Here is a 27,577-nt window from a genome sequence, read left to right on the forward strand (position 1 = left end):
GTACCTTCTATTCAATGCCGTTATTTTCGCCATTTTATAGTGGCCCCACCCCCGCCACAAGGATCCGGGAGGTTTGCCTACTCGTCAGGAAGGACTCCCCGAAATTTGGGAGCCTCCTGGAAATTCTGGGAGGGTAGGCAAGTATGTACAAACTGACTGGTGTTGCTTGGTCATCTTCCAATTTCATGCTTAACTATCTTATTTAAAATTAGAATTGCAAACATTTCTATAGGCCTAGAACTTTTTATCAGACCCACCTTAACAAAAACAAGGGAAAATAAAGGCACCTCCATTTCTAGTCTATCTTAAAATTAACCAAACCCAGAAGTTATTAATTGATATGGTAATATACAAAATGAATATATTTATACTGAATATATTTATAATGACTTGCACCAGTTCTGCGATATCATATATAGTGCTATGATGATGAACTGTTTGATATGAATAAAATAATTATAATACCATTCAGTAGCAAATGCTGATTTCTAGGAATTGTATGTATTTATTTATTTAAGTTAGTTGACTAGGTTGTGGGATGGACTTTACCCAAATATGCCAGCGCAAAGTGCCCAACTTTTCAATTACTTTATCCGTAAGCCCAGCTTTTTCCAACTAAAGACAACATTATTCAGTTCATCCTTCTCTAGAGCACTATCGTGTTGTCTGGGATCAGTTATACTCAGGGCCGTCTTTCCCATTGGGCACAATGGGCAGGTGCCCGGGGCCCTGCAGCCCAAAAAAAAAACCAGAAAAAAAAGAAGAAGAAAATACTTATCTTGCGGTCAGCTGGCGATCCGGCTCTCTCCCTGGTCTCCTCCTCCGTGCGGCGATCGCAGTGCATGTCGGGGCGTGACGTCATCACGCCCACCCGACATCCATTGCAGAGCGCGACGGAGTATTTTCTTCTTCTTTTTTTTCAGGTTTTTTTTTTTTGTGCTGCCTCCGACGGGCCCCCCTGGGCTGCAGGTCCCATATATATAGTCACTTTTTATATATATATATATATATATATATATATATATATAGGGGCCCCGGTGCACTGCTTTGCCCGGGGGGCCCAAAATGTTGTTAAGATGGTTATAATCATATCCATGTTAATCGTACAATTCAAATTTCTGTCCAGTTATGTTATTGTAGAAACTATAGTCTGGTATGAGGCCTGTAATGGAAATGTTTGACCAAACTCATTTGATAACAAGCATCAGAGAAAATAATTTTGACCAATAGTATAGACAAACCAGTTAATTACAACACAATCCTTGAAGGTTAATTCAGTTAGTCAATATCATGAAATCCAAATGTGTAGTTTCAAAAAATAAAATAAAACTAGTTATAGAAAATGAAAATTATATATATATATATATATATATATATATATATATATATATATATATATGTCAGTTACTCCCAGTTGTTATCTGTGACAACTTAAACTGCACAAACTTTAGTTAACTTCTTGCTTTAGCCCTTCAAATTGATTTAAGTAAAATTTAATTGACGGTGCTTACAAGGTTACGCAGCCTGACATGTCTACACTGGAAACTTTTTTTGGCCTCTAGAGGTAGCTAATACACAATGGTGGCTACAGTTATTCCAATTAGTTTCATTACATTTACAGCCAGTCAAAGCAGGCAAATTAATATATGTGCGTGTAAGTGACAATTGTTTAGTACACATGATTAGACCCAATGGAGTTTGATGAAATATTTTCATTTTATTTGCTCCAAATGCAGATTTTCCAATGAACACAAAGTTACTTCAGTTGATGGGGGCCAAATAAATTGTGCAAATATTATATGGCTCTTTGTTATTGAAAATAGCTATTGTTTTACAAATGGAGATAAGCATTGTGACACGTCATTATCTAGATGACACAGATTATATTATATGGCACAGGATACTCTCAACTCTGCTGTGCTACAGAATTAATTTTACTGTAGGGCAGTGGGGGGGGGAGGGGGGTCAACAGGTGGCACGTACAGCTATCAAAGAAAACAAGATTGCCCATCACTGCTTTAGTCTAAGGCTACATTAAGGGAGGAATTCAGTTAGCTGCAAAGTGTCTCGCGACCATTCCTTTTTACAGAAATGTCTAGCCTCATAGAGGTGCGAAGGAAAAGTAAACGGATATTTCTGCAGAGTAACGGTCATCTAAGGAACATCGCAGCTAATTGAATCTGCCCCTAAGTCTTAAATTATAATTTTAAAAAAAAGAAAAAACATTTTTGCTACCCTCAAGCTTTTTATTTTGTAAATAAAATGTATTTAGTAAACTACCACAAAACATTTTGTCTGCAAAATTTATGTACAAAAACGTCCTGCGGATAAATGGCTTTGACAAATGATCCAATATATAAGGGCTCGTTCATAAAATGCACAAAAATGAACGCGTGCTTTAGCCACATTTCAATAATGGATTTTTAACATGTTTTAAATACACTTTGGATGCGTTGCACTATCTACCAACACAATCTTTTGTACTGGTACTGTGTATGAGAAATAGGTCATGTCGCATTCTAAGATTAACGTGCTGTAAAAATTTCTGACGCAATTGGTAGACGTGAGCCCATAAGAGACCATTCATCCAATTTTTTTATTTTCATTTTTTTTTCTGTCTGTTTTCAGGTGTTCGCTTGCGGCTGAAAAGTGCATTAACAGCGGAAAGTTGTGAAAACACAAAACCAATATTAAAAGTTTTTCTGTTACAACATTATGCTGCAAATTTTGCTGGCAACTGCTTTTTGCTGCACTGATATTTGAAAACAAATTTGTGTTCTAAGAATTTATCAGGAAGCTTAACAGTAATTTTGCATAGCTGCTTCTTGGTAATCTGTTATCTCATAGTCAAAAAAACAAAACTAACCGCATTAGATCACATTTTTTTCTTAATAAAATGATGCAATATATGTACAATACTCTTAACATTAATAATAGCTGTGTGAAGTGATTGCATTTAGTAATATGTACCCCATTGAAGTTACACATGGGGAGCTACAAGCAGACTGAGAACTGGTTAATTGAGTTCTTTAAAACAGTAGTTTAAATCACTCTCCTAGATTGTCAGCTTGCGTGCAGGGCCTTCTTATCTCTGTATCTGGATTACCCAGTATTGTTTTATTACTGTGTTTGTTCTCAATTGTAAAGTGTTATGGAATTTGCTGGCTCTATATAAATAAATGTTGCTAATGATGTAAATATGTCTATTCATAGACATGGGGCTTCACTGTGCAAGAGCAGGTCCCCAACCAAGCTCAGAAGAGCAGAGCAGGAGACCTACAGAGCAGAGTTGGAACTAGCGCGCTGTGTGCCTCGGTGCAGGGAACCCAGGAGGAGGAAACCAGGTCCCACAGCTCGCTAGTTCCCCATGCAGCAGGCCCCATTATCTTCATAGGCCCCGATGCACCGCACCTGTTGCACCAATGGTAGTTCTGTCACTTCTTCGTAGGTTGGATCAGAATGCTCAGGGGCCACTTCACCACAGTGGTGGTAGATCCATGTATGTACTACAGACCGGGAGAGATTTTCTGACGGCTGTCTACAATTTCTGGGTTTTGTGTCGCTACTGCTGCTGCTGCTGTTGAAAAAGATAAAACATTTTCTCAAAATGGCCGCTCTCACCACTATGCATATGAGCAGAAGTGCACAACAGAAGAGGGCTTTATTACATAGCTGTAATATGAGCCCTATATTTTTTTTTAAGTGCTGATTAAGCAAAGAAATAAATATGTCTATCCGGTTTTGAGATGTATTCTGTCTTGTCATTAAATTCAATATGGTGCCACCAGTATAAGTATGAACTTCATGGTAAACAACTAGTTGCCAAATTGTAGAAAAAAAAATAAAATATATATATATATATATATATATATATATATATATATATATATATATATATTACGAGACTGCATGTCTAATACATTAATGTAGCCATTATAAACATCTGCACTCACCTTAAATGTCAATATATGAAAGAACACAATGACATTTAGAAGCTACTTTAAAATGCACTTTGTATTAAAAACAGGTGATGTTAGATCCATATATTGTAATTCATGTTAATCTGTCCAACTCGTGCTAAAGTCTTTTTTCATGCCATGTCAGCCCCTATACTGAAGTAAACATGAATTCAATCAAAATGTATGGTTATTTACTTGTCCTGTACATGCTGCTATTGCCTGGGGAATGTTTGCCTTGACAACCATTGTCAAATGAGACTGAACCAATTTGCAAAAAGTGTAGCAATAATTGTGAGAAGATTCTGATTGAATTCATGTTTTGAATAGTTGTGGTAAGCACATTATAGTGCTATTCTGCCTTCTATCAGGCACCCTGTCACTGGTGCCTCTTAGAATGCAGATGGGGCAGTACATGCACTACTGAGCGCCGGTACGATGCAGACAGTGCATGTACCGTACCAGTTAGACCACAATTCGAAGGAGGATAGAGGAGGAGGACAGAAGCTGCAGGAGGAGGAGGAAGAAGAGGAAAGAGGAGGACGGAAGGAGGAGGAGGAAGAGGAAAGAGGAGGACGAGAGGAGGAGGAGGAGGAAGAGGAAAGAGGAGGAAGGAGGAGGAAGAGGAAAGAGGAGGATGGAAGGAGGAGGAAGAGGAAAGAGGAGGACGGAAGAAGGAGGAGGAGGAGGAGGGAGGAGGAGGAAGAGGAAAGAGGAGGACGGAAGGAGGAGGACGGAAGGAGGAGGACGAAGAGGAAAGAGGAGGACGGGAGGAGGACGAAGAGGAAAGAGGAGGACGGAAGGAGGAGGAGGAGGAAGAGGAAAGAGGAGGACAGAAGAAGGAGGAGAAGGAAGAGGAAAGAGGAGGACGGAAGGAGGAGGAAGAGGAAAGAGGAGGACGGAAGGAGGAGGAGGAGGAAGAGGAAAAAGGAGGACGGAAGGAGGAGGATGAAGAGGAAAGACGAGGACGGAAGGAGGAAGAGGAAAGAGGAGGACGGAAGGAGGAGGAGGAGGAAAGAGGAGGACGGAAGGAGGAGGAAGAGGAAAGAGGAGGACGGAAGGAGGAGGAGGAGGAAGAGGAAAAAGGAGGACGGAAGGAGGAGGATGAAGAGGAAAGACGAGGACGGAAGGAGGAGGAGGAAGAGGAAAGAGAAGGAGGAGGAGGATGGAAAGAGGAGGACGGAAGGAGGAGGAGGAGGAGGAGGAGGAGGAGGAAGAGGAAAGTGGAGGAGGAGGCTGAAGGAGAAGAAAGAAAGGAGCAGGCTGAAGGAGCAGGCTGAAGGAGGAAGGAGGAGGCTGTAGGAGAAGGAAATGGGTGAATTAGGAGGAGGAAGTAGGAGAAGGATAACTGGGCCTCTGTGAGTGCAGATGGTGGGGCCTACAGACTGATCAATTTTAGTGGAAAGAAAAGGGTGGCGATGACATGCAGTTAGAGCAGAGAGAAAAGGTGACCGGATTCAGGTACCTCGGGCAGTTGAGTAGCTATGTGAATATGTAAACCCCTTTCAAGTGCGTATTCTGTGTGAAGTGCAGCCTGAGCATCTGCTGCAGTGCAGAGGCTGCATATGTGGCTGTGTATTATATGTCCATAACATGCTCATTGTATTGTGTTCAACTGGAAGCTCACAGTGTTGATTTGCAGTCACTAGAGTGCTTTCAGCATTGTATATAAATTCCTAGAATACTTTCTGTATTGTATGGTAGTAACTACAATGCTCTTTGTATTATATGTCACTAGGATACCCTCTGTATTGTATATATTGTGACTAGGAAGCTCTTTGCATCTATAAATTATACTAGATAAATTATTATACATAAAAGTATAATACCTGCTTTGATTTTACTTGCAATACATCCCTTCTTGAGGATGCAATGTTCAGTCTCTTGTCTATATTGGCACAATTTACTCCTCGCTTATTTGATTCATACCATTCTTATATGCCATCACCTGTCTATATTGATTGATGTCATTTATATGCACTTTATGTTTTGTCATTATTTATGGTCAGTAATAATAATTTTACCTCTCAACTGTACTGATTCAATGATGGTGGTCCCGGTATTGGGAGGCTGTCGTGCTTGTCCAGGAACTTGAGGAACATCTTGGTGGTATTTGCCACTCTTCACTTTCATAAAATGCTGCGTGAACCAGTTTGTGGAGCATGTATCATGTAAGGAGACATAGATGGAGGCGGTTGGAGGGAGGCGCTACCCATGAGACCATGATGCGTGCTGCTCACAAAAGGCCCTTCATAAATTTCTGTTCCTGCCCATGTAGCCGCTAACACGAAAAAGGTTGAGAAAACCACCCAATAGCCTCTATGTCTGCTAATAGTGCTTGTCAGGGACTCTAACCCATTGTTTTATATTTTCCCTTTGTATTATTTTACTGTAAATAAAAGGGATGAATATTCCTGTTATAGGATTCTCATACTTTCTATGATTGTGCTAGTATGTGTGCATGCAGTTTACCATACAGTACACTTTTTGTTTGTCGTCTTTTCCCCAGAATTCCATGATCTCCACCCTCCTGTCAATCTAATTGAGAAGGGATAATCATTTCCCAATACAATAGTGTGACTTTATGGCAAGTGATATGTGTGACATCATTGGGCGGGGTATGGCTTCATTGGGGTGTGGCCGGGTCCAATAATATGACTGAGAGTAGTTAATGAGGAGGCAGAGGCAACTCCCTATACTTGCTCATGGCTTGCATGGAGGAATAAGCTAAAACTATGTAAAGCATATGCACGCAGACATCTGTTGAAGTCAGCATGAATTCTTATGCACAGCTAGCTGCCTTAGCAAATGAAGATCTACTGATGCCGCCGGAAGTTACAACAGACCCACGCAAAGTGAATGATGGCATATTGCATATGGCAACACCTTAATCAGAGTTTAACCTATTTATAAGAAAACTGTTTATTTGCATACTATGGATAATTGGAAATGCCATGTTGCTTGGTCTGCGGAGGTAGAGTGAAGTGTAATCCATTGATGGCAAATATAGATAGATGATAATAATATAACAGCATCACCTAAAGCCCCACTATCATTAAAAATGCTTAAACTGGTATTACCAAGAAAAAACTAATGATGTTGGCTAATTAAAATCATGTTGTAAAGCGCTACGGAATCTGCTGGCGCTATATAAATAAATGTTGATGATGAGCTCTTCCATTATCTAGTATTCTCTTGGTGCCTTCCAATGGAATACAATGCTAGAAACCGCCAGAAAACAGTGCAGGATAAAGCTCCATTGATCTCTATGCCATGCCGCGTATGCTGTCCACACAGACGGAAGTAATAAATTAGTTTCCCATAAATAAAGGAATGTCTGCATGGATTTCTCCATGCTGCGCTGCTCCCCAGGAATCTATTATTACTCTTATAATAATACTACTACATAAAGCCATTGTAATTGAGTGTTTCTGAGACATAAAGTAAAACATACTTTGCTTATTCCCTCTAAATCTATTTTCCTGCTTCAGGAATGTTTAAATTCAGTTTGAAGGGAAAATTGTGATTCAGTTCTTTTTATAGTTCATTCGTCTGACAGTATTAACTGATAACTTCTTTGATCTTTTCACATAGCCCTGTCATGTTAAGACGTTCCAGACAGACTTAATCTCTTTATTCTGGCAATGGCAGAGATGAGCCTTTGTCTTGAGACTATGCTTAATTAGCCTTGGCAAAGCTATTCTCGTGTGCCCTGTCTGACATAAAATTGGTTTGTGCACAAAACAGCATAGGTGACTATTAAACGATTTTACATTTATTTTGTTCGTTCTTACATTGAATATTCTGCCATTTTTATGTTCGTTGACAATCTCTAGCATTTAGCATTTTTGTATGGGTATTTGTTTCTTAATGCAGTTGAGTGTTCTGGTAGAACATTGCTGCTGGGTTATACTCCACATTTAAACCATAGTTGCCTACTCAACCGGAATGTCCGGGAGACTCACAAATTTTTGGGAGTTCACCCGGATTCCCGGGAGAGCAGGACAACATCCCGGGTCCAGCTCACCTCGTTTGTGAAGCGGGTGGGGGCAAGGCTAAATGCGTCATCCTGACTCGCCCCCACCCACAGATAGGCTGAAATGGGTAAAGATTAACAGGGGCGTGGCCTAACGGCACAGTTCACGTGACCACGCCCCCAAGATGGACCCCCCTCCCGGACAGCTGGCTGCAAAAGTTGGTAAGTATGATTTAAACGTGTTCGACATGTAGGGCCTAAATCTCTACAGAGAGCAAAGCAAACAAAAAGGAGTAAGTTTGATCCTGGACAAACCATGTTACAATGCAAGGGGTGCAAATTAGTTTATTATTTTGCACAGAAGTTAAATACTGGCTGTTATTGTCATCTAGCACACAAATACTTGATAGCTTTATTTTAACACTATAATTTAAAGTTCATCTAGGACATGCCGTATCCCAACTATAAATCTGTCCCCACATTTTAAATTTCCCTCCCCCTCCAATGCATCATGGTTTTGCCCAGGTGCAAAGTTACTTATTTTTTATGCTTTGCTCTCCTTAGTGACTCGGGCCCGTAGTGTCATTGGCGGATTCTTAATGCCAGCGGGTGACTGGACTTTGAGTTCTAGTTCTGGGTTTTATTCCAGCCCCAAGTCATTATTTTTTTTCCAGGTGTTTGGCTGGTTTATCCAATGTGTGTTCCAGTTTCCTTGCATGGTTCATAGATATACTTGTAGCCTAATTGGCTTCTAACTAAACTTACACTAGGGGCTAGATTTACTAAGCTGCGGGTTTGAAAAAGTGGGGATGTTGCCTATAGCAACCAATCAGATTCTAGCTGTCATTTTGTAGAAGGTACTAAATAAATGAAAGCTAGAATCTGATTGGTTGCTATAGGCAACATCCCCACTTTTTCAAACCCGCAGCTTAGTAAATCTAGCCCTAGGTGTGTTTGTAGATTGTGAATTCCATCGGGACAGGTTTTATATCAGTCAAGAATAAAAATGTGAAATTCTGTATAATGTGTAACTTTCCAATGACATGGCGGTTTCCAAAATTACCCATTACAGTAAAGAGAGGGACATGCAGTCTATCACAATCTGACCTTTCCGAGTATCGGGACCGTTTGTCTCTTTCACACTACTTTAAAGCATCTCAGAATTTAATATATTCTTACTTTGTCATGTCAGAGATGACTAAGATTCTTATGTCAAGGACCACATGAATGAGGCATTAGTATAGGTGATTGGCAGTAACGCGTATATGACTGACCCTATGGGAATATTGGGTTCTTAATGCAAATGATACATCCTGATGCTGTTTATGGTCTGTCATATTATTGCTGTGCACATACACACCTTTTTATTTTTATTTTTTTAAGCTTGCGCTAGATAAAATTTTAATCAGATCATACATTCTGGTAGTTAACAGTTACCTTAATTACAATAATATAAATACCTTTTATTACCTTTTATTATCACATTTAGCTTTTCTACAATATATATTGATTTAAAGCATAATAGTAATTGTTAAATTACCAAACAGAGAAAAGTATATGTCAGACATTTAATCAGGTCTTTTATCCAGTATTGTGGTTGGGCTGTAGTTATTATCTGGCTAGTATATGTGGGACGTTTACAAAGGCCCGGGCCTAGGTGACAAGTATTCGAGAGTTACACTCTGCTTCATTTTCACATCATTGCTTTTCTTCTTTCTTTATTATATATTTAAATATTTATTATTTACATATTATATACTTGAAACCACCATGGATTAGGTTTCCCAATTATTTATTTTAACAGATGGGGTGGTGAGGAAGGGAGATGTAGGACAGCACATAAAAATTGGCCAAAAACTGTAAAGGAGGTATATTTACTAAACTGCGGGTTTGGAAAAGTGGAGATGTCTCCTATAGCAACCAATCAGATTCTAGCTGTCATTTGTTTAGTACATTCTACAAAATGACAGCTAGAATCTGATTGGTTGCTATAGGAGACATCTCCACTTTTTCAAACCAGCAGTTTAGTAATTATACTCCCAGGTCAGGTATATATATTTTCGCTTTTACTATTACTATTGTTGTGTTTTGTGTCACTACAGTTTATTATATTTATGGCCTTGTTTAGCTTTGAGAATGTTCTTCATCAAATGTACGATTTTTATTGTTCTAGATGAAAAGAATATGATATGGGTCTAGGGGTCTTTCAGAGCTCCCCCCAATGCAGGCTTCTACTATGGTGTGGGAAAACTGCAAGGTGAAGAGGAAAAGGACATGTGTGATGAGCAAGAGGGAGACAGCTGGGGAATTATGTTTCTTAGGTTGTTGCCCCCCCCCCCCCCCCACTAGGTGGCATCCTGGGGCATCATCCAGTTAACACTTAACAGTCCTTCTCCTGTGGATGCATATGTACATGTGAACATGCATATGCCAGACCTAGATCACCTATGCTTTAATGGCCATTCAAATATGTATCCACGAGGAACCTGCAATCTTTTTCATTCTCACAGACTCTGTTTAACTTTCCATAAGTCAGACATTCTATTGACCAGGTGTTTGACGCTCTGGCTGAAATTTTCCTCCCTATGTACCTGACTAAATATTTGTTTTCATGACATAAATTGTAGCCTGTAAAAGTATGAAGAGCAATATGCAGACTAGTTCGCTGACTTCTTGTGAGGTATTTACTTCCAAAAACCGACCTATTGTTCTCTTCACCTTTGAACTGTGTTGTAACTGTGTTGTTTTGACCTGAATGTAACTGGAGAATGAAAACGTGCCTGAACCAACGTTGGCCCCTGCAACAAACCTGTGAGAGGCCATGACTCACTGTCTTCCTTGTTAGCTGCAAAGGTTTTTGTGAGGCCAGTAAAAAATACCTCATCATTTTAATATGGCCACAAAGAGACATTTAAGATATATGCAAATATCCACACATGCTGTTGTTCTCCAGTACATGTTTTTAATGTAATTTATATTTATTTCAAATTGCTACTGCTTCACTCTCCTACATAGTGGGGTATGTGAGGTCCAAGAGCTCTGGTCCTTATTACATAGACCTTTTTGCTTGGTGTGCTATGCTGCACTGTGTTTGTAGGTTCACATTTTGCAGAGTGGATAGCACTGTGGCGGAACTAACAGGAATGCAGGGCGTGAGATTGCTACAAGCCCGGCGGTGAGGGGGTCCGACAATATCAGTGATGATCATTAGCGGCCGCACAGATCCTTGCATTGTAATTAAAAAGAGAAAATAAATAATACTTGCCTATTTTTGGACCTCCCATGCTATCGCACAGCAGAGGGTGGGCCCATGATTATACACACAGGATCTCATTTAGAGTCGGACACAAAGTCCGTTTTAGGCGCATCGAACCAAAAAACACTATGACGCATGTGCAGAAACCACCAAATCCGCCTGCATCTTGGACGCAATTAACACTTGCGACAGCTGCGACTCACTACGAGAGAATGGGAAGAACGCGGAATTGTGAAGGCGTGACCATGTAAATGCATCCTAGTCGCAGTGAGGCGCAGACGCAACACACGTCAAAACGGCTAAAGCTGTGCGGCAGGAATTAGGTGGCGCAAGCAGTTAGCTAGCTGCAGGAACTGCTCACAGCTTGATAGGGTATTAATAGGGGGATGCAACTGGGGTTGCTTGCCACTCATAATACCCTACCAAGCTGCGGCTCACTCCCACTCCTACACTTCTTAAACAGACTTTGTGTCCGACTCTAAATGAGGTCCACAGTGTCATCAAGACACCACCCTCTTTACAAGAAGGGACCAGGATAGTGGCATACTCTCCCTGGAATTCAGGGGAATTCTCCAAAGTTCGAGATCTAATGTGGGTCAAACAGTACCAGGCTGGTCATATTATTGCAGGGAAACCCACTATGTGGGGTTCCTTTCATATAGTGGGACTTGGACCTTGGCTTCAGCTTGTTCAGCATGAGGCTGAATTTTTGCCCTGCAAAAAATAAATAAATGCAGGGCACCATCCCCATACTGGGGCTTTTACCAGCACCCCTGGGCGGTGGTTGTTGGGTTAATAATATGTGTAAAAGAGTAAAAACAACGATTTTAGCATGTGGCACTACAAGTCAAGTACTGATTTGCTGCAAGGTATGGTTGGATATAGACATATTAATCAAACTGTATTAATGAACAAAGTTAAGTAGAATTTGATTATAAGTCTTTTTTATTTTGGACTATCTGGTAATTTTTTCAATCCAAACTTTCAAGTGAGCTTTTCTCTTTCTCAATCCAGACAGTACTGCAAAGTAATAACTTTACTGTCCAAGGCTATAACAGAGTATTTACTTTTATGTCACAATTAATATTAATATCATTGTTACAGCGTTTGGTAAACTGTTTATGACAAACCTAAGTGCTTATTACAAACTTGGGTTTTCTATGTACAAGAATATAATTCTGGGACATATTAATCAAACACCTACAAAGTTCTGTTTAAGTTGAAAGTGCTATGATTCTGAGAATTGTTGTAGTGATCACATTCAGTCCTTCCTGTGTTTGCTCCTTTTTAGTTGCTGAAAAGAGGTTCCGTTCACTGTATTTCAATTGGTTTCCTGTGTAGTTAGACAGGATGTCTCTCTATTACTTTTATTATCATTAAATAGTTCATTCTTAGAAACTAACACTCGGGGCATTTCTAGCAAGTCTGCAAAGGGGAAGTATCAAAATATGTAGAATGTTATTCTTAATATATGTTAAATGTGCACAAATACATAAAATCCTGGTGCAAATATTCTACTTAGAGAATTTAATCTAGCTATTTATTTAAACAAGACAACTCTATCCAACTAAAAATTGTTCTTGAAGAATAGTGCATTATTAAAAAAAAAATTAAAGGGAGATTATCCAGGCAGTTATAGGTTTTGAAACTGAGCATAAAATTACTATTTATATAATTAATAATAACAGGATTAGGGCTATTATTTTTCATGAAACACATTCTAAACCTTTAATATCAAGGTTCTCATTCCTAATGTTTATCTTAATGATAAAATGATGTAATTGTTATAATGCTGTGTATGTTCTACTACTTTATACAGTGTTACAGGAGATGTTGGTTTTATAAATAAATATCTCTAATTTATAAATATTATTTGTTATTTGATGTTAATATATCTCCTCTAAATAATATATTTCTAAACAGTACATTTTTATGTCACTGTTTACAATCAATGAGTTCTGAGGTTTTATTGTCTGTGTGTGTGTGTGTGTGTGTGTGTGTGTGTGTGTGTGTGTGTGTGTGTATATTATATAGTTTGATCTAAGTGGAAATTTAGAAGTGGCGGTATGGATAATGTAAGTGAAGGGAATTACAGTATAGTACCATAAGTGTAAAACGGAACCAGACAATAGGGAAGGAGGTCCCTACTCCCGAGAGTTTATATTCTGTTGTTTTGAGATCACTGGCGGATCCAGAAGGGGGTGATTGGGGCAAACGGCCCCTGTAGCAGCAATCTTCATACCAAAAAAATTGCTGCTGAGATATTCGTTCAATCACGAAGGAAGGAAGGGGCCAACCGATCAGCGTGGAGGATGGGCGTGGCTATGCAAAATCACCCTCCTTAAAAATAAAAAAAAAGTCTAGGTCTGTCCCTGGGTGGGATATATATAGAGACCGAAGGCAGAGTAGTAAGTGTAGATGGTTGTTCTTGTGCACAGTAGTTGCCATGTATGACTGATCCTGACTATTTAAATGTTTCATTCATGAGGAATGTCTTTAGCTTGGACTTAAAATTAAGCAAACAGCTACTTGACCTATTCCAAGAGAGCTTTCCAGAGCGAGAAAAGTTTAAGATGAGTTACAGCAGAACATATAAAGGGAGTGACAAGGAGACAACAAGAGGCATAGGGGCACATTTATCATTCATCGGCAGAAATGAGAAATAGTTATCAATCCTTATCGCATGGATAAGGATTGAACTATTTCTCAAATTTATTAAAAATGGATCACAGAAACAGCAGTTCCGAAAAACTGCTGTTTCTGTGATAAAAAAAAATCATACCCCCCTCTTCGGGGCGCGCTGTCTTTAGAATCTCCTCCACGTCATCTTCGTTCCTCTTCTTCTTTCCATTGCGCATGTGCAGTTCCACAAAGACCCCCGCCTGTCTGCAATTCTGCGAGCGGTGAGTGACATGGAGGCATCATGTGATCCCTCCACACATGCGCTGTCCAGCTCTGCTCTTCGGAGCAGAGCTGACAGCATTGGGTTTTTTCATTTCTGATAATGTACGCCAGCTTCAAGACAAGTTTTCGAAAAAAATGTTTTTTCGGAACTTGTTAGATTGCAGTTGGGAGCTGTCACCATACTGTTGAATGGTGACTGCTCCCAAAAACGAAGAGGAATGCAAAGCAGCAGATATCCATGATATCTGCTGCGATGCACCCTTAATAAATTTGCGGAGGACATGGAGGCACCTTAATTACCCGGTAAAAGCACTATCGTGCTTTCTTAAATATGCCCCATAGTGAGAAATGAGAGCAGATATGTAGGGAGGTGCAGATAAGTGGAGGGCCTTCAAAGTGAGCAGCACTATCTTGGACATAACAGAGAGCCGGGAAAGGAATTTATTGAGCACATATATTGGGACCAATCGGGGAAAATAATGAAATGATTCTCACTGCAGAATTTTAAATAGATTGCAATGGAGAAAGATGGGAGTAATGGAGACGTGTTAACAGGGCCAGACAAACATATCAGCCTACATTGGTCTACACTGCAGAGCTTTCCATCAGTCTCTAGTCTATTTATAACTGTGTCTCTCGCTCTATAAGGCCATTATAACTGACCAAGAGGCCTGTTTATGAAGCTTCAAAGAGGTTTAAATCCCTCTAAAACTGCAGTTTTGGGGAAATTTACACATTTTATAGTAAGGAGGCTACTTTACTATTATAGGATTACAGCAGATATTAAAGGGTACATTTATCAAGCTGCGGGTTTGAAGTGAAGATGTTGCCTATAGCAACCAATCAGATTCTAGTTATCATTTACTTAGTACATTCTACAAAATGACAGCTAGAATCTGATTAGTTGCTATAGGCAACATCTCCACTTTTCCAAACCAGCAGCGTTATAAATTTACCCCTAAGAGACCTCTGCTGCAGTACTAGCATCTTCTATCGCACACGCAGCCCCCATAAGTCTCTATGGGTACTGTGAAAATGCCCTATTAGTCTCCGCAAATCATAGCATTTTATTAAAAGCATGGCTTCTGGCATATGCCAGCACTGACAGATTAGCCACCCAGGTTTGCCTGCTTGCAATGGGTCACACAATACAAAATAAAGTTGTTTACTTTTGAGTTTGAGAAACTTGATCATTGTTATTCACCACTTCTCCTCCTCAGGGCTATGGGAGATAGAGAAATGATTACAACTATGTGCTCTGCTCCATCCAGGCTGTCACTACATTGACGTCAGTCTGTTCAAGTAACAAGCGGCGCCTGAGGCCAGGCCCCTATTGTTACACTGTGCTGTTATTGTGCCTCGGAGGCTTAGGAGCAGTGAGCCTCACGTACTGTAACTAACATGTTACGCTCTATGACAAACAGACAGACGGGTGCGCGCAATAACTCCAGGGCGCGCTCTGAGCACTGGGCGCGCACTCGCCTTGCGGAACGCTCGTTGTTTTTTCATGAATGAAATCCAATCGGGCGGATATAAATAGCATGGGAGGGCGCTGACGTCACAAAGCGAGCTGCTGCTGCTGCAGCTGGAGATCGGGTTGCTTTAGTTAGCCCGGCGCTTCTCAATTCACATTTTTTTTTCTCCCTCTCTCTCTCTCTCCTAAAGTGTCTGCGGGAGGGCGGGGTTTAAAGAAAAAAAAAAAAAAAGAGGGTGGAGATGCCGATAAGGGTACAAATCGCCCCTTAAAATGGTTAGGGGTAGAGACTGTCATCGCAAAGAGAGAAGACAATGAGATCGCACTATGGTGTTCTGCAAACTTGTGCCTAGTCTTAGCCTTGCACCTCCATCCCTGCAAGCGTGCACTGGAGAACAATAGCGAGCTTGGGGGCTCAGGGATAACGTGATCTTGGGAGGAGAACACACCAGGTCTGTATTTTTATTAATATTTAATCAGACATATGTATAGGACTGCATTTTAATGCTGGCCTGCAGAGCGTCTATGGATGTCATGCAGCTTTTTATGCAAGGTGTTTTTAATGCATGCATGTGTGTAATAATATTTTTGCAGTATGCAGGCATGATCAGTGCACAGACACAGGTATGTGTGTGCCTGGATGTCTGCGCACTGTCATACAATGATGGGATTTTGATGTGCGGCAAGTTAACATAACGGTAACGAGAGAGAGACAGAGAGGCGTTATCACTACAGCCAGGAAATAAAGAAGATCAAGGCGGATGTAATGAGGCTTTGTGTCCCCTTTTTTGTTAGTGGACGCTGTAATGTGGCATTCAGCCCTGCATGACAGAGGGAATGCTGGCTGCTAGTTGTACCAAACAAAAAGGTGCGTGTGTCTGGGTGATGGGTGCTACAAATTGTCATTGTGTAACTCTGAGCGCCTGCACTGGGCATATTCACGGGGTGTTGTGTCTATGGAGTGTGTTGTGTGTTGCTGTGACAACAGTTCTGTAGGCAGGCGTGAGGGGGCTTGAGGCACAGAAACCTGCCATATGATTATTTATAAATAGAGATGCCATATTTATCAGGGAATGCGTGTGTGTATGTGAGATTATATATATATATATATATATATATATATATATATATATATATATATATATATATATATATATATATATATATATATAATCTCACATACTCGCAATACATTGTTTAAATATGTTGTAGGAATGTTTCATTCTCCAGTTATAAAGTTCACAATAGACATACTTTCTGAATGTATCTTAATTAATATACAATACATTTATTATTTAATTGACTGGAAGCTGCACCTTGCACTCCCTCATTTCCACAGATGACTAGGTGGCTGGCACACCTGTAAGCAGGCAGTATTTGTCATCTTGAGCCATGAGTCACAGTGACTGGATGTCCGTTCCTGTGACTGGATTTGAGCCCACATATTTATCTTGTTGTCTAGTAAAGTTCAACATCTGAACAGCTCCCGCCTGCCTCCTGTTGTGGGAGCAGCCTCTCTGTCCAGTGAGTCCTTAAACAACATCCAATTATTGCAAATGCCAGGTTCAGAGGTCTGTCTACACTGACAATTCAATCAAGGCATGCTGGAATTCTTTTGTGTATTCACAGTACAGGCTGGTAGTTCTGCACACTGGATATCAGGTGAATAACTTTATTTGTAGGTAATTGTATCACTGGAAAGGGTCATAAGGCTCATTTAATACTTTAATTTTTTTTATTTAAGTTTAATTGCACATAAACTAGCCATTGAGCAGACGTCAACTGTTGTGAAACAACAAGCCCCAGAATACCTTGCCAGGCAGAAGCTAGAAGAACATACTGTGACTTGTAGTCCCACATCATCTGGAGATTCACAGTTTGCCTACCTCTGCCAAAGGGTATAACTGTAGCATCCAAATTTCAAAATTGTATTAAGAGGTTATATAAACAGGTGCTGGGTGGAAGTTTAGCTAGATAAGTAAAACTTTACTAGAGCTAGACCTCATGCTGCTAATAATTACATGTCAACAGGGATAGATTTGGTGGCGGTGTGTATGGGTCTGTGAATATTGGTCCTGTAACAAAGTGCAGCATTAATTTTTATACTACATAGTCCACCACTTTATTAGCTTGGTACCAATTCTGGTTTTAAACTCCAGCATCCATCCTGGGCATGGTTTTCTTGAACTGCTCTTTTACACAAACCTTTGATGAATTGGAATAAGTACAATAAGTAAGTTATTGCATTTTGGTCTGGATGGAAAACATTTATTGCAAAATCAAATATTTGCATAGTCTCGCCTTCACCCTCATCAGCATCGTTATCATTTAATTATATAGCGCCACCACTTCCACAGCACTGTCCACAGAATATTTGTCATTCACAGCAGTTTGCTGCACATTGTATGCACATGTTTCATAGACGGAAATTCCTGTGTGTGTTATTTTGTAAGATATCGTTCAAGGATGATGTTAATCTTTGCACCTTCATTTCCTCTTTAGTAACAATGAGTCACATCTGGGTAAGGCATCCCACAGTTTTTTTTAACTGGAAATCACCTGGTACCTTTCTTGCTGACTGGAAAGTGTGTGGTGTCTTGTTGTAATTGAACATTCTAGGCCTGAGTCACTAAGGAAAGTAAGGCAAAAAAAATGAGTAAATGCTCTCCGAGACAAACCATGTTACAATGCAATTTAGTTTATTATTTTGCACATAAGTTATATACTAGCTGTTTGTCAGAGTATTTATTTACAATTTTTGTTCAAAGCTTGTGACACAGCCAAGTAAAAGAGGAACTGGTCAGTATTAGCCAATCAGAGCATTAGAATGTTAGCAGCGCATTATATTCCACCTCATGCGGCGCCAAATGTACATTTTTGTTTTTAAATGTAAGTGGGAGTGGCCATCCCAGCATGTATCCAATCACAGCATCTACATTGTAGAAGTACAGATTACATAGTTGCCAACTGTATAAAATACTTTCCAGGGACACTACTGGTGCGTTCAGAGCATCAGAGCACAACATGTAGAATTTCTATTTCGTGGACTTTGGAGCACCACAATCCTCATTATGTCATATACACTGAATTTGTTTATAAGGTATTTTTTTGTGTCTGAGAATAAATGGTAATAATTGCATCTAACATCCATGAGTTTTATTGTGTAGTTGGTGAGTAATGACGATTAAAACAGTTGGAAACTATTATTATTGACATGCGGCTCCTTTCACACTGGTTCTGGAAACTTACAGGGCAACAAGCTTTAGGAGTCAATTTTAAAACAAACTATAATTTAATAAACTATATTCATTAAAAGGACAGGACTGCTGCCGCCTTCCATTCTTTCCATAACAATTTTCCTGCTTTCCAGGGTTTTCCTAGATTGTATACTGTTAGCCTAGGTAGAAACAAGGAAATCATCTTGTGGAAGTTGAAATACTGGTTTGCAAGGAGATCCAGAGCAGCTTTTGCATTTTATGGGACATTATACCTTTATATATTTATCTCACAGGGGGGTATATTTACTAAACTGCAGATTTGAAAAAAATGGAGATGTTGCCTATAGCAACCAATCAGATTCTAGTTATCATTTATTTAATACATAAAATGACAACTAGAATCTGATTGGTTGCTATAGGCAACATCTCCACTTTTTCAAACCCAGAGTTTAGTAAATATACCCCATGCTCTTACTTCTAGTCTTATTTTGAAAAACCTGCCCCAAGTAGAAGCGTGCCTAAAACATATCTGAATTTAAACAAATTCATTGTTGATACATTGTTGACAAACCATGCTACAATGCAAGGGGTACAAATTGACTTTGACTGGCTGCTTTTTCAGGTAGCACACAAATAACTTGATAGCTTTATTTTTACACTGAAATTAAAGTTGATCTATAGCATGCTATATCCCAACTATAAATCTGTCCCTACATTTTGAACTTACCCCCCACCCTCCCTCTAATGCAAAATGATTTTGCCCAGGTGCAAATTTGCTCCTTTTTCTTTCCTTTGCTCCTAACTCAAAATGAGGCCCTTAATGTATAGGAACAACTCCTGCATCATTTGTTTTTAGTCATGCTAGCCTTACCACCAGTCACCATGATAAGCCTTATGGTGACTGGTGGTAAGGAGAGCTGTAAGAGACCTTTATCAGTTTCCCTCCCTTATTTGCAGCCCTCACTTTGTAACCTGCAACTGGGCTTGCAAATAAAATACATTGTCATTGTATTTGATGCTTGTAGAAGGTACGCAGTATACTTCCTCTTACACGGTTTCACCACAACAAAGACTGGCAAACCCCAGGAGAAACCTGTGTATATAAATAGGAATGTATCACACTATGTTTTTATAAAACTTCTCCTTTTTACTAAGGTAGTATTGTTGTTTTTATTTTATTGTTTGTCAAATAATCTAAATATTTTGGAATCTTTTAATATGGACTCTACTTTAGTTTTAACAGTCTTCATTCAAATTGTATAAATTAAGCTCTGTTTTATAATTTACAAAAGGAGATTGCTTCACCTCCTGCTAAATTTGCAGTGGTTTTTACATCTTATGGGGTACACCAGTTGGAGTCCCGCTATCACACTACATCTCCCATTATTCTGGGGCCACTCAATGCCTGCCAAGTTATATCCTCACTCTGGGCCTGATTCATTAAGGATCTTAACTTAAGAAACTTCTTATTTCAGTCTCCTGGACAAAACCATGTTACAATGCAAGGGGTGCAAATTAGTATTCTGTTTTGCACATAAGTTAAATACTGACTGTTTTTTCGTGTAGCACATAAATACCAACTTTAAATTTCAGCGTACAAATAAGCTATTAAGTATCTATGTGCTACATGAAAAAACAGTCAGTATTTAACTTATGTGCAAAACAGAATACTAATTTGCACCCCTTGCATTGTAACATGGTTTGTCCAGGAGACTGAAATAAGAAGTTTCTTAAGTTAAGATCCTTAATGAATCAGGCCCTCTGACTTTGGAGATTTACTGAAAGATTAGTCTGACCCTTGTAGTTACTGCTGTCAAACTGACGGATTTAATGCTCTTCCTCCAACGCTTCTCTGTACGGCATTTTTGTCAATGTATATGTAACTCTCCAATGGAAAGATTGGACAGCACTCTACTAGGTAATGAACAGCGGTAAATCTGCATCAAGTAATCCATTCATAGTCTATCGAACAATATGTGAGCTCTGCAGAGAACCGTTCTTCTTAGTCATGTCAGAACGCCAGCCTATATTTTGGGTGGTTGGCACAACAATGTTATTTGATGCTTTTCCATCTCTGAGTTGAATTATTTTCAGCCCTGCGGTCCTCTGGGTTTCAGGTCTTTTCACAAGTCTTGTGTGCTGCTTGCTGCTTCCTATTTATATTCAGCCCTTGGCATGCCACCATTTGTAATTACCCCAGTTAATATCTCGCACCCAGAACTGTAAATAACTGTTATCAATTCCACTGTCAGGTTGAAACCGCTCTAGAATTGGAGGATAATGTCTAGGGGTCAGCATCCTTAAGCCTTGGAAAATGTTCTCTTAAGTGACAGGCCTCAATTTTTTTTTTTTTCGCCCTAAGGCACCTCACTCAGCAGTATATAGAAACATTTTGATTGTGTTACCCAGTGGCAAAAGTTTGCTATGGTGTAATATATAGTGTTATGGTGCTTCTGTATCCTTACATATAAACTGTTTGTCAGTTAAGATTGTTAATATGCCAAGGAACCGTTTTCTTGTAATCAAATATCTATGTTAAAATTTTCTATGGAAGCGGAGCAAAAAAAAAAACAGAGAAAAAAAGCAAAATTATTTTTATGTGCTGTACTAGGGGGTAAACTTTACTATTTTGCCTTTTCTACAAATGTTTGATCAGCTATATGTTCTCAGGAAATTATTTAGAAGATGTTGACTACATTCTGTCATATTTTAGTGAAAGTCCATCACACCTCCCAAGCCAGTGACCTGATCAATACATCCCAGACTTGTAGGTTTATTTAGGGTGTGTGTGTGTGTGTGAGTCATTTATGTAAAACATATGCTGTTCTCAATCTATTGCTCTGTTGGATGTTGTTTAAGAGCATGCTGGGAGTTGTAGTTCAGTCATTGCAGAGACTCACAGGTTGCCCACTCTTGGTTGGATTAGGATTAGATCTGATCAATATTCCATCCTTTTTAAAAAATAAATAAAAAAAATAACAAAAATCTTTATTTAAACTTAACAAGCAGTTGTGTGCACAGCTTCTAGAAAATGAAGTGTATATATATCATGTTTTCTAGAAAGCATGATAAGACTGCCTCCCATAAGGCTTTGTAATACTTAGCATAATTTCTCCTGGTGCCGGTTAACAAGCTCTGAGAATAGATGCGTGTTCTAGAAAGCAGAGAAAACTGAAATGGTGTAATAACTGATTTCCTATGGGAGTACATGTACAAAATTAACAGGTATAATTGCTGCACTGCAGTAAAACCTCAGAAATATTGTGTATGTTTGAGAGAGAACAAAAAACATATGTTCTGTATACACTGCATCAATTGATTTTCAATGTGTCTCCCCTTTTCTTTAAACTTGAAGTTGTTTTACTTTTTTAGAAAATGTTTTACTAAATTAAGTTTCTTAAATGTTATTTGTTATACCAGTGATGGGCAAACTGATACACTTCAAAGCATGGGTCACTAAGTCAATTAGGGTATGTCTTTGCAGACCTATTGCTAACCAATAAAGTAACAATATTTTAATATTCAATTTCCTAAACTCTTCCTCATATTTTAAATAATAATATATTAGTAGAGTATATAATATATATATATATATATATATATATATATATATATATATATATATATATATATATAAAATAACTGTAAAGTAACTAATACGAAGCACATTAGTAATGACAAGCAGCAAATAAGATCCACAGTCATTATTTGGGTCCCGCAGAAGAAGGTTAAGAATCACATGACCTATATTGGATGGATGTGTCAGGTTGTTGCCAGATTCCTAGGGGTGAAAATACATGTTTGTGTGCATGTCTGCAGCATAGCCCACACTATAGTATATTAAACACATGCATATTGCCGTTCAGCCTCAGTCTAGATATACCTTAAGCAGACTGGTCTGTGTTTTTAGAAAACAAAGGGAGTTTTGTTTATGTCATCCAGGTGTGCCCTGTCACTGGAAGAGTTCACAGATAAGGGCGTTTTCAGACAATATAAAAGGTGGAACTTGTTTCTCATCTCTAGTTAAACAGCAGCTAGTCAGAGATCTAGGAGTTAATTGCTTTTGCAATACTGATCCTTGTGTCAATCGTTCTTCTCCTTCTAAGGTCTGCCTAAATGGACACTGATATGGACTACGAGCGGCCCAATGTTGAAACCATAAAGTGTGTGGTCGTGGGAGACAATGCGGTGGGCAAGACGCGACTTATCTGCGCCAGGGCGTGTAACACCACCTTAACACAGTACCAGCTACTGGCTACCCATGTACCCACAGTATGGGCTATTGATCAGTACCGTGTATGCCAAGAGGTAAGTCAGTACCTAACAATAACCTCTGGTGACCTTACCTTCCCTATATGCTGTCAGTAACCTAGCAAGTAATTCACAGGTCACATAACCAAGCTTCCCTTTTATGCTGTTTATGACAATGTTTACTACATAGATATATATATATATATATAGATGGATATAGATATATATTACAGTATTGAGAGATGAGGCGTTTACAGCACACTCACAGTCAGAAGATAATCACTAGATTGCATTCCATGTGGGAAGTATTTAAACAGAGCAGAATTAGGATGGAAGAGTATACTGTTGAATTACTGCAATTATTTTTTATTTACTAGACTGCTTTCTCGGGGGTTCATAGCCCACCTCACCTAGGTAACCTTGATAAGGTGGTCTGCCCCACACCACACAGTATTTTGTCCTTTTGCATACTGCAGTCAGCTTGAATTGTAGATGAAGGGGTCCCTTAATCTTTGCTTGCTAATGCATATTGGTAATCGCAGACATGGACCCAACAGTTCTTAGTCCAACATATTGCATTGCAGCAAACATTCTGTGATGTCACCTCAAATAGTGCACAGGCTGCAGAATGATGGGAATAGAGGAAGCTGCTGCAGCATTAAACCTGTACTTTTGTATTTATGGCTACCGTGTAGGTCCTTGAGCGCTCCCGGGATGTTGTTGATGAAGTGAGTGTTTCTCTCAGGCTATGGGACACCTTTGGCGACCATCACAAGGACAGACGTTTTGCCTATGGAAGGTAAAAAAAAACAAAACTGCTTACTCCTTCCATAGCTAGCGCAGTGTAATAAAGTTAGATTTGACAATATCCAAAGGACAGTGGATTTTACGAGCATTAATAGGTTTGAAAGCGTAGACCAGTATCCGATTTCACAGAGTGTGCATGTTTGCTATACAGTACTTTACCATTTACTACAGTCTGGAAAGAGAGAGAGAATTCCCATGATGCAGATGTATGATCTTAACCCTTTCCAAGATTATTACAATACCATAAATACTGGTACATTTCTTCAAGATTATAAACGTATCAGCACATAGATAACGGATATACAGTTGTCAAAGGGCCACATGATCTTCTGCCAGTATTTGACCCGCTGAGGGTTATGAAATTTGTGTGTTTACCGCAGCTAAAGCATTGCTGGTGTTAGATACGTCCCATGTCCTCTATACACGTACTGACCTACTCTGCCACAATGTCCAGGAAACAAAAGTAAATTCCTCAGAGGCAGCCCGTGGCAGAGAACATCTAGGGCTAGATTTACTAAGCTGTGGGTTTGAAAAAGTGGGGATGTTGCCCATTTTGTAGAAGGGACTAAATAAATGAAAGCTAGAATCTGATTGGTTGCTATAGGCAACATCCCCACTTTTTCAAACCTGCAGCTTAGTAAATCTAGCCCTTAGTCTTTTCTTCAAACTACAAAAACTTTTCAAATTCTTTTAGGATTTTTTTTTTTTTTTCAAATGTGGTAAAAACAACAACAGAGCAAATTTTTTCTCTTATATTGGGTATATGCATATTTTCCTTTAGATAGATTTATCACCATCAGCTCAGACAAATGCTTATTGACACTGAACCTAAAAAACCCTGCAGGTTAATTCTTTCAACATCAAATCCCTGGTACCAGTCGTGAACACTAGTCTACTTATGCTGAGGGTCAACAGTTGAAATAAGTCTACAAGTAATCTGTTGACAGAAGGTTGTCCCCGTCTAGAGTCAGCTTCCTCGAATACGCACAGAGATTTAATTACTTAACAGTGTATACTTAGGATTAAATATAGGCTGGAATCTATGTGCAGAAATGCAGCACAGATCTGTCCAGCAGGTGCTTCACATGCTTTGGCTTATTGGGGCATGTAAATATCACAAGTCACGGGTTAGGTTGTAGGCTTCGTTACACACGTGGCATTATCATTTTCCTAAATTAATTTCCAACACGTTTTGTACTATGTTCCAGTGGCCTGTCCTACATATTCTTGCAGGGCTTTTCCGAGACACTGGGGGACACTTGTGAAAACTAGTGCAAGGAAAATCTATAAATCCAGTGTTGCCTATAGCAGCCGTAGCCTAACGATCATTTTTCTATTGCATTTTAAAAAGTTAAAGTATACATGTGACTGGTTGCTATTGGCAACACCACTTCTCTTTTTTTTTTTTTTCCCCTTTGCACTTGTCCACTCTCCCCTCCAAATCCTGTAAAGACCACTTGAAATAAAGCATTGGAAGTAATGGCATATTTAATTTATATTGGTAGTTATAACAGGCTCTGAGTTAGTATTGGTTTCGCAGAGGTCGACAGTTGACACCGAGTAAACAAGTAATGGATACATAGCATCATTTTATGTAATAACTTCTCCTCTTATTACATGTAACCAGAGTGCTATAAATTATGGCAACACTATATGTTTACAGTGCTTGGGACTATTTTTATTTGAAGGCGTTTTATTTAACTCCTTCTTCTTCAAAAGTCCTCAAATTTTCTGACTAATGACCAGCTCCTAGTAGTTTCACTGAAACCACGAACTGTACCATGTGTCTGATACATGTACTGTGTGGTGTATCCTTAATCAGAACAATTCCCCAGTCTTGTGTAACTCCTGCCAACATGCAGTATTAATGTCGGCTTTTTCAATATTTCTGCCCTTACCACAGCTGATACAAGAGCAGAACTTAACCTATAAGGACAGCCTCCTAAGTTTAAGTTTTAAGGTGGGTTTGAGTCTTATTTTACTTTCAACCTTTTACTTACAACCTTTAGCCAATTGGAACATGAGAAAGTTAACAGCGGCGAAGAGTATTTCTGATTACCATTTGGATTAGACCTAAATCACAGTGTTATATTATTGATTGGAGGATACTGAAATCCTCATTTCTTACACCTACGACTATTGGTCCTGAATATTATTGGAGCGCTAATATTTTTGACTGTTAATATTTCTTGACTTTTTCAAGACTAGGGGCCTGATTCATTAGTGATCTTATATGCCGTTTTTTGCTTATCTTAAGCAAATCCCAGAAAAGTGAGATAAAAAGCAAAATCCACTGCGTAAGTGAATAATTAAAATGAAAATCCATCTTTTCTACACTATTATCTCCCTGTTTCTTCTTAAAATAAGCATCTTAAATTTTGCACAAGATAAGGGGCCTGATTCATTAAGGATCTTAAATGAAGAGGTATCTTATTTTAGTCTCCTGGACAAAACCATGTTACAATGCAAGGGGTGAAAACTAGTTTTCTGTTTTGCACATAAGTTAAATACTGACTGTTTTTTCATGTAGCACACACATATCAACTTTAAATTTCAGTGTACAAATAAGCTATCAAGTATTTGTGTGCTACATGAAAAAACAGGCAGTATTTAACTTATGTGCAAAACAGAAAACTAGTTTGCACCCCTTGCATTGTAACATGGTTTTGTCCAGGAGACTGAAATAAGATACCTCTTCATTTAAAATCCTTAATGAATCAGGCCCAAGATCACTAAATGAATCAGGCTCTAGTTTTTTAAAAGGCTTTACCCCTCCTTTTGGACTACCTATTTTGTTGAAGGGCGTTAATATTTTTATAAGTGCAAAAAACTGTAATCCTTCAAGCTAGTTAAGGGACTAAAAGAGATGGTTTTATAGCTTCCATCAATAGAACCAGTGCAATAGGCTGCGAGGAAATCGCATAAGCCGCATATAATTGCACCCAGCTTCGTGGCAGAGCATGTGCTAGTTCTTTTGACTGTTTTGAAACTATAGTGGGGCTTGTTTTGAAGTGTAAAAAAAAACTGCAGCCACTTGGCATGTGTGGTTTGGCACAGGCTTCAAGAGCGGTCTCTCTTGTAAGGATATAATCAGGCATGACTTGTGTTTACATTCTATGAAACAAGTTCACCCACTGCTTTGCTTGTAAATCTCAGCAGGGTTAACGTAGGTAAACTATATTCTCATTATTTTGTGTATAAACTATAGGTTTCTTGAAAATTGTAATCTTTTATTGAACAAAAGGGTATATACATTTCAACTTTTACAACTGTTTAATTTATGGCCTTGTTATGGCCTTGTCATATGTTTAGAAGTATAATAATTCTAGTCAGCTGCTGTTTATGTTATAGCAAATTAATTACAGTATAACCATACCCGATATCTCTTGATAGGGAGATACCCAAAGGTTGCCGAGGTAGCTTGGCAGAGATCCTGGGGTATATTTACTAAACTGCGGGTTTGAAAAAGTGGAGATGTTGCCTATAGCAGCCAATCGGATTCCAGTTATCATTTATTCAGTACGTTCTACAAAATGACAGCTATTATCTGATTGGTTGCTATAGGCAACATCTCCACTTTTTCAAACATGAACTTTAGGAAATATACCCCCCTGTCTCTAATTTTGTGTCATTAGAAGTCCCATCAAAGTATTGTTCAATGAAATCTCCCACCATCACACATTCACTAATTATTTATATTTTAAACCCCAATATTTTGGAAGCACTTTGCACTTT

The 27,577-nt window shown here is 39.0% G+C and overlaps 1 protein-coding gene across 3 annotated transcripts in view; it reads left to right on the forward strand.

The window, feature by feature from the left end:
• Positions 1-27,577, forward strand: part of RHOBTB1 (Rho related BTB domain containing 1) — a 59,112-nt gene that overhangs the window by 18,004 nt on the left and 13,531 nt on the right. Inside the window, exons 1-3 of one of the 3 annotated variants that reach the window (XM_075216340.1) lie at positions 15,693-16,018; positions 22,891-23,092; positions 23,731-23,834. In XM_075216340.1, the coding sequence (XP_075072441.1) occupies positions 22,901-23,092; positions 23,731-23,834 (296 nt within the window). In that variant the 5' untranslated portion in view covers positions 15,693-16,018; positions 22,891-22,900. Of the gene's footprint in view, positions 1-15,692; positions 16,019-17,151; positions 17,229-22,890; positions 23,093-23,730; positions 23,835-27,577 lie in introns of those variants that run through there. The other 2 variants (XM_075216341.1, XM_075216339.1) reach the window with 2 other exon arrangements.

The sequence above is a fragment of the Mixophyes fleayi genome, chromosome 6 (assembly GCF_038048845.1).
Source record: "Mixophyes fleayi isolate aMixFle1 chromosome 6, aMixFle1.hap1, whole genome shotgun sequence".
Taxonomy (NCBI): Eukaryota; Metazoa; Chordata; class Amphibia; order Anura; family Limnodynastidae; genus Mixophyes; species Mixophyes fleayi.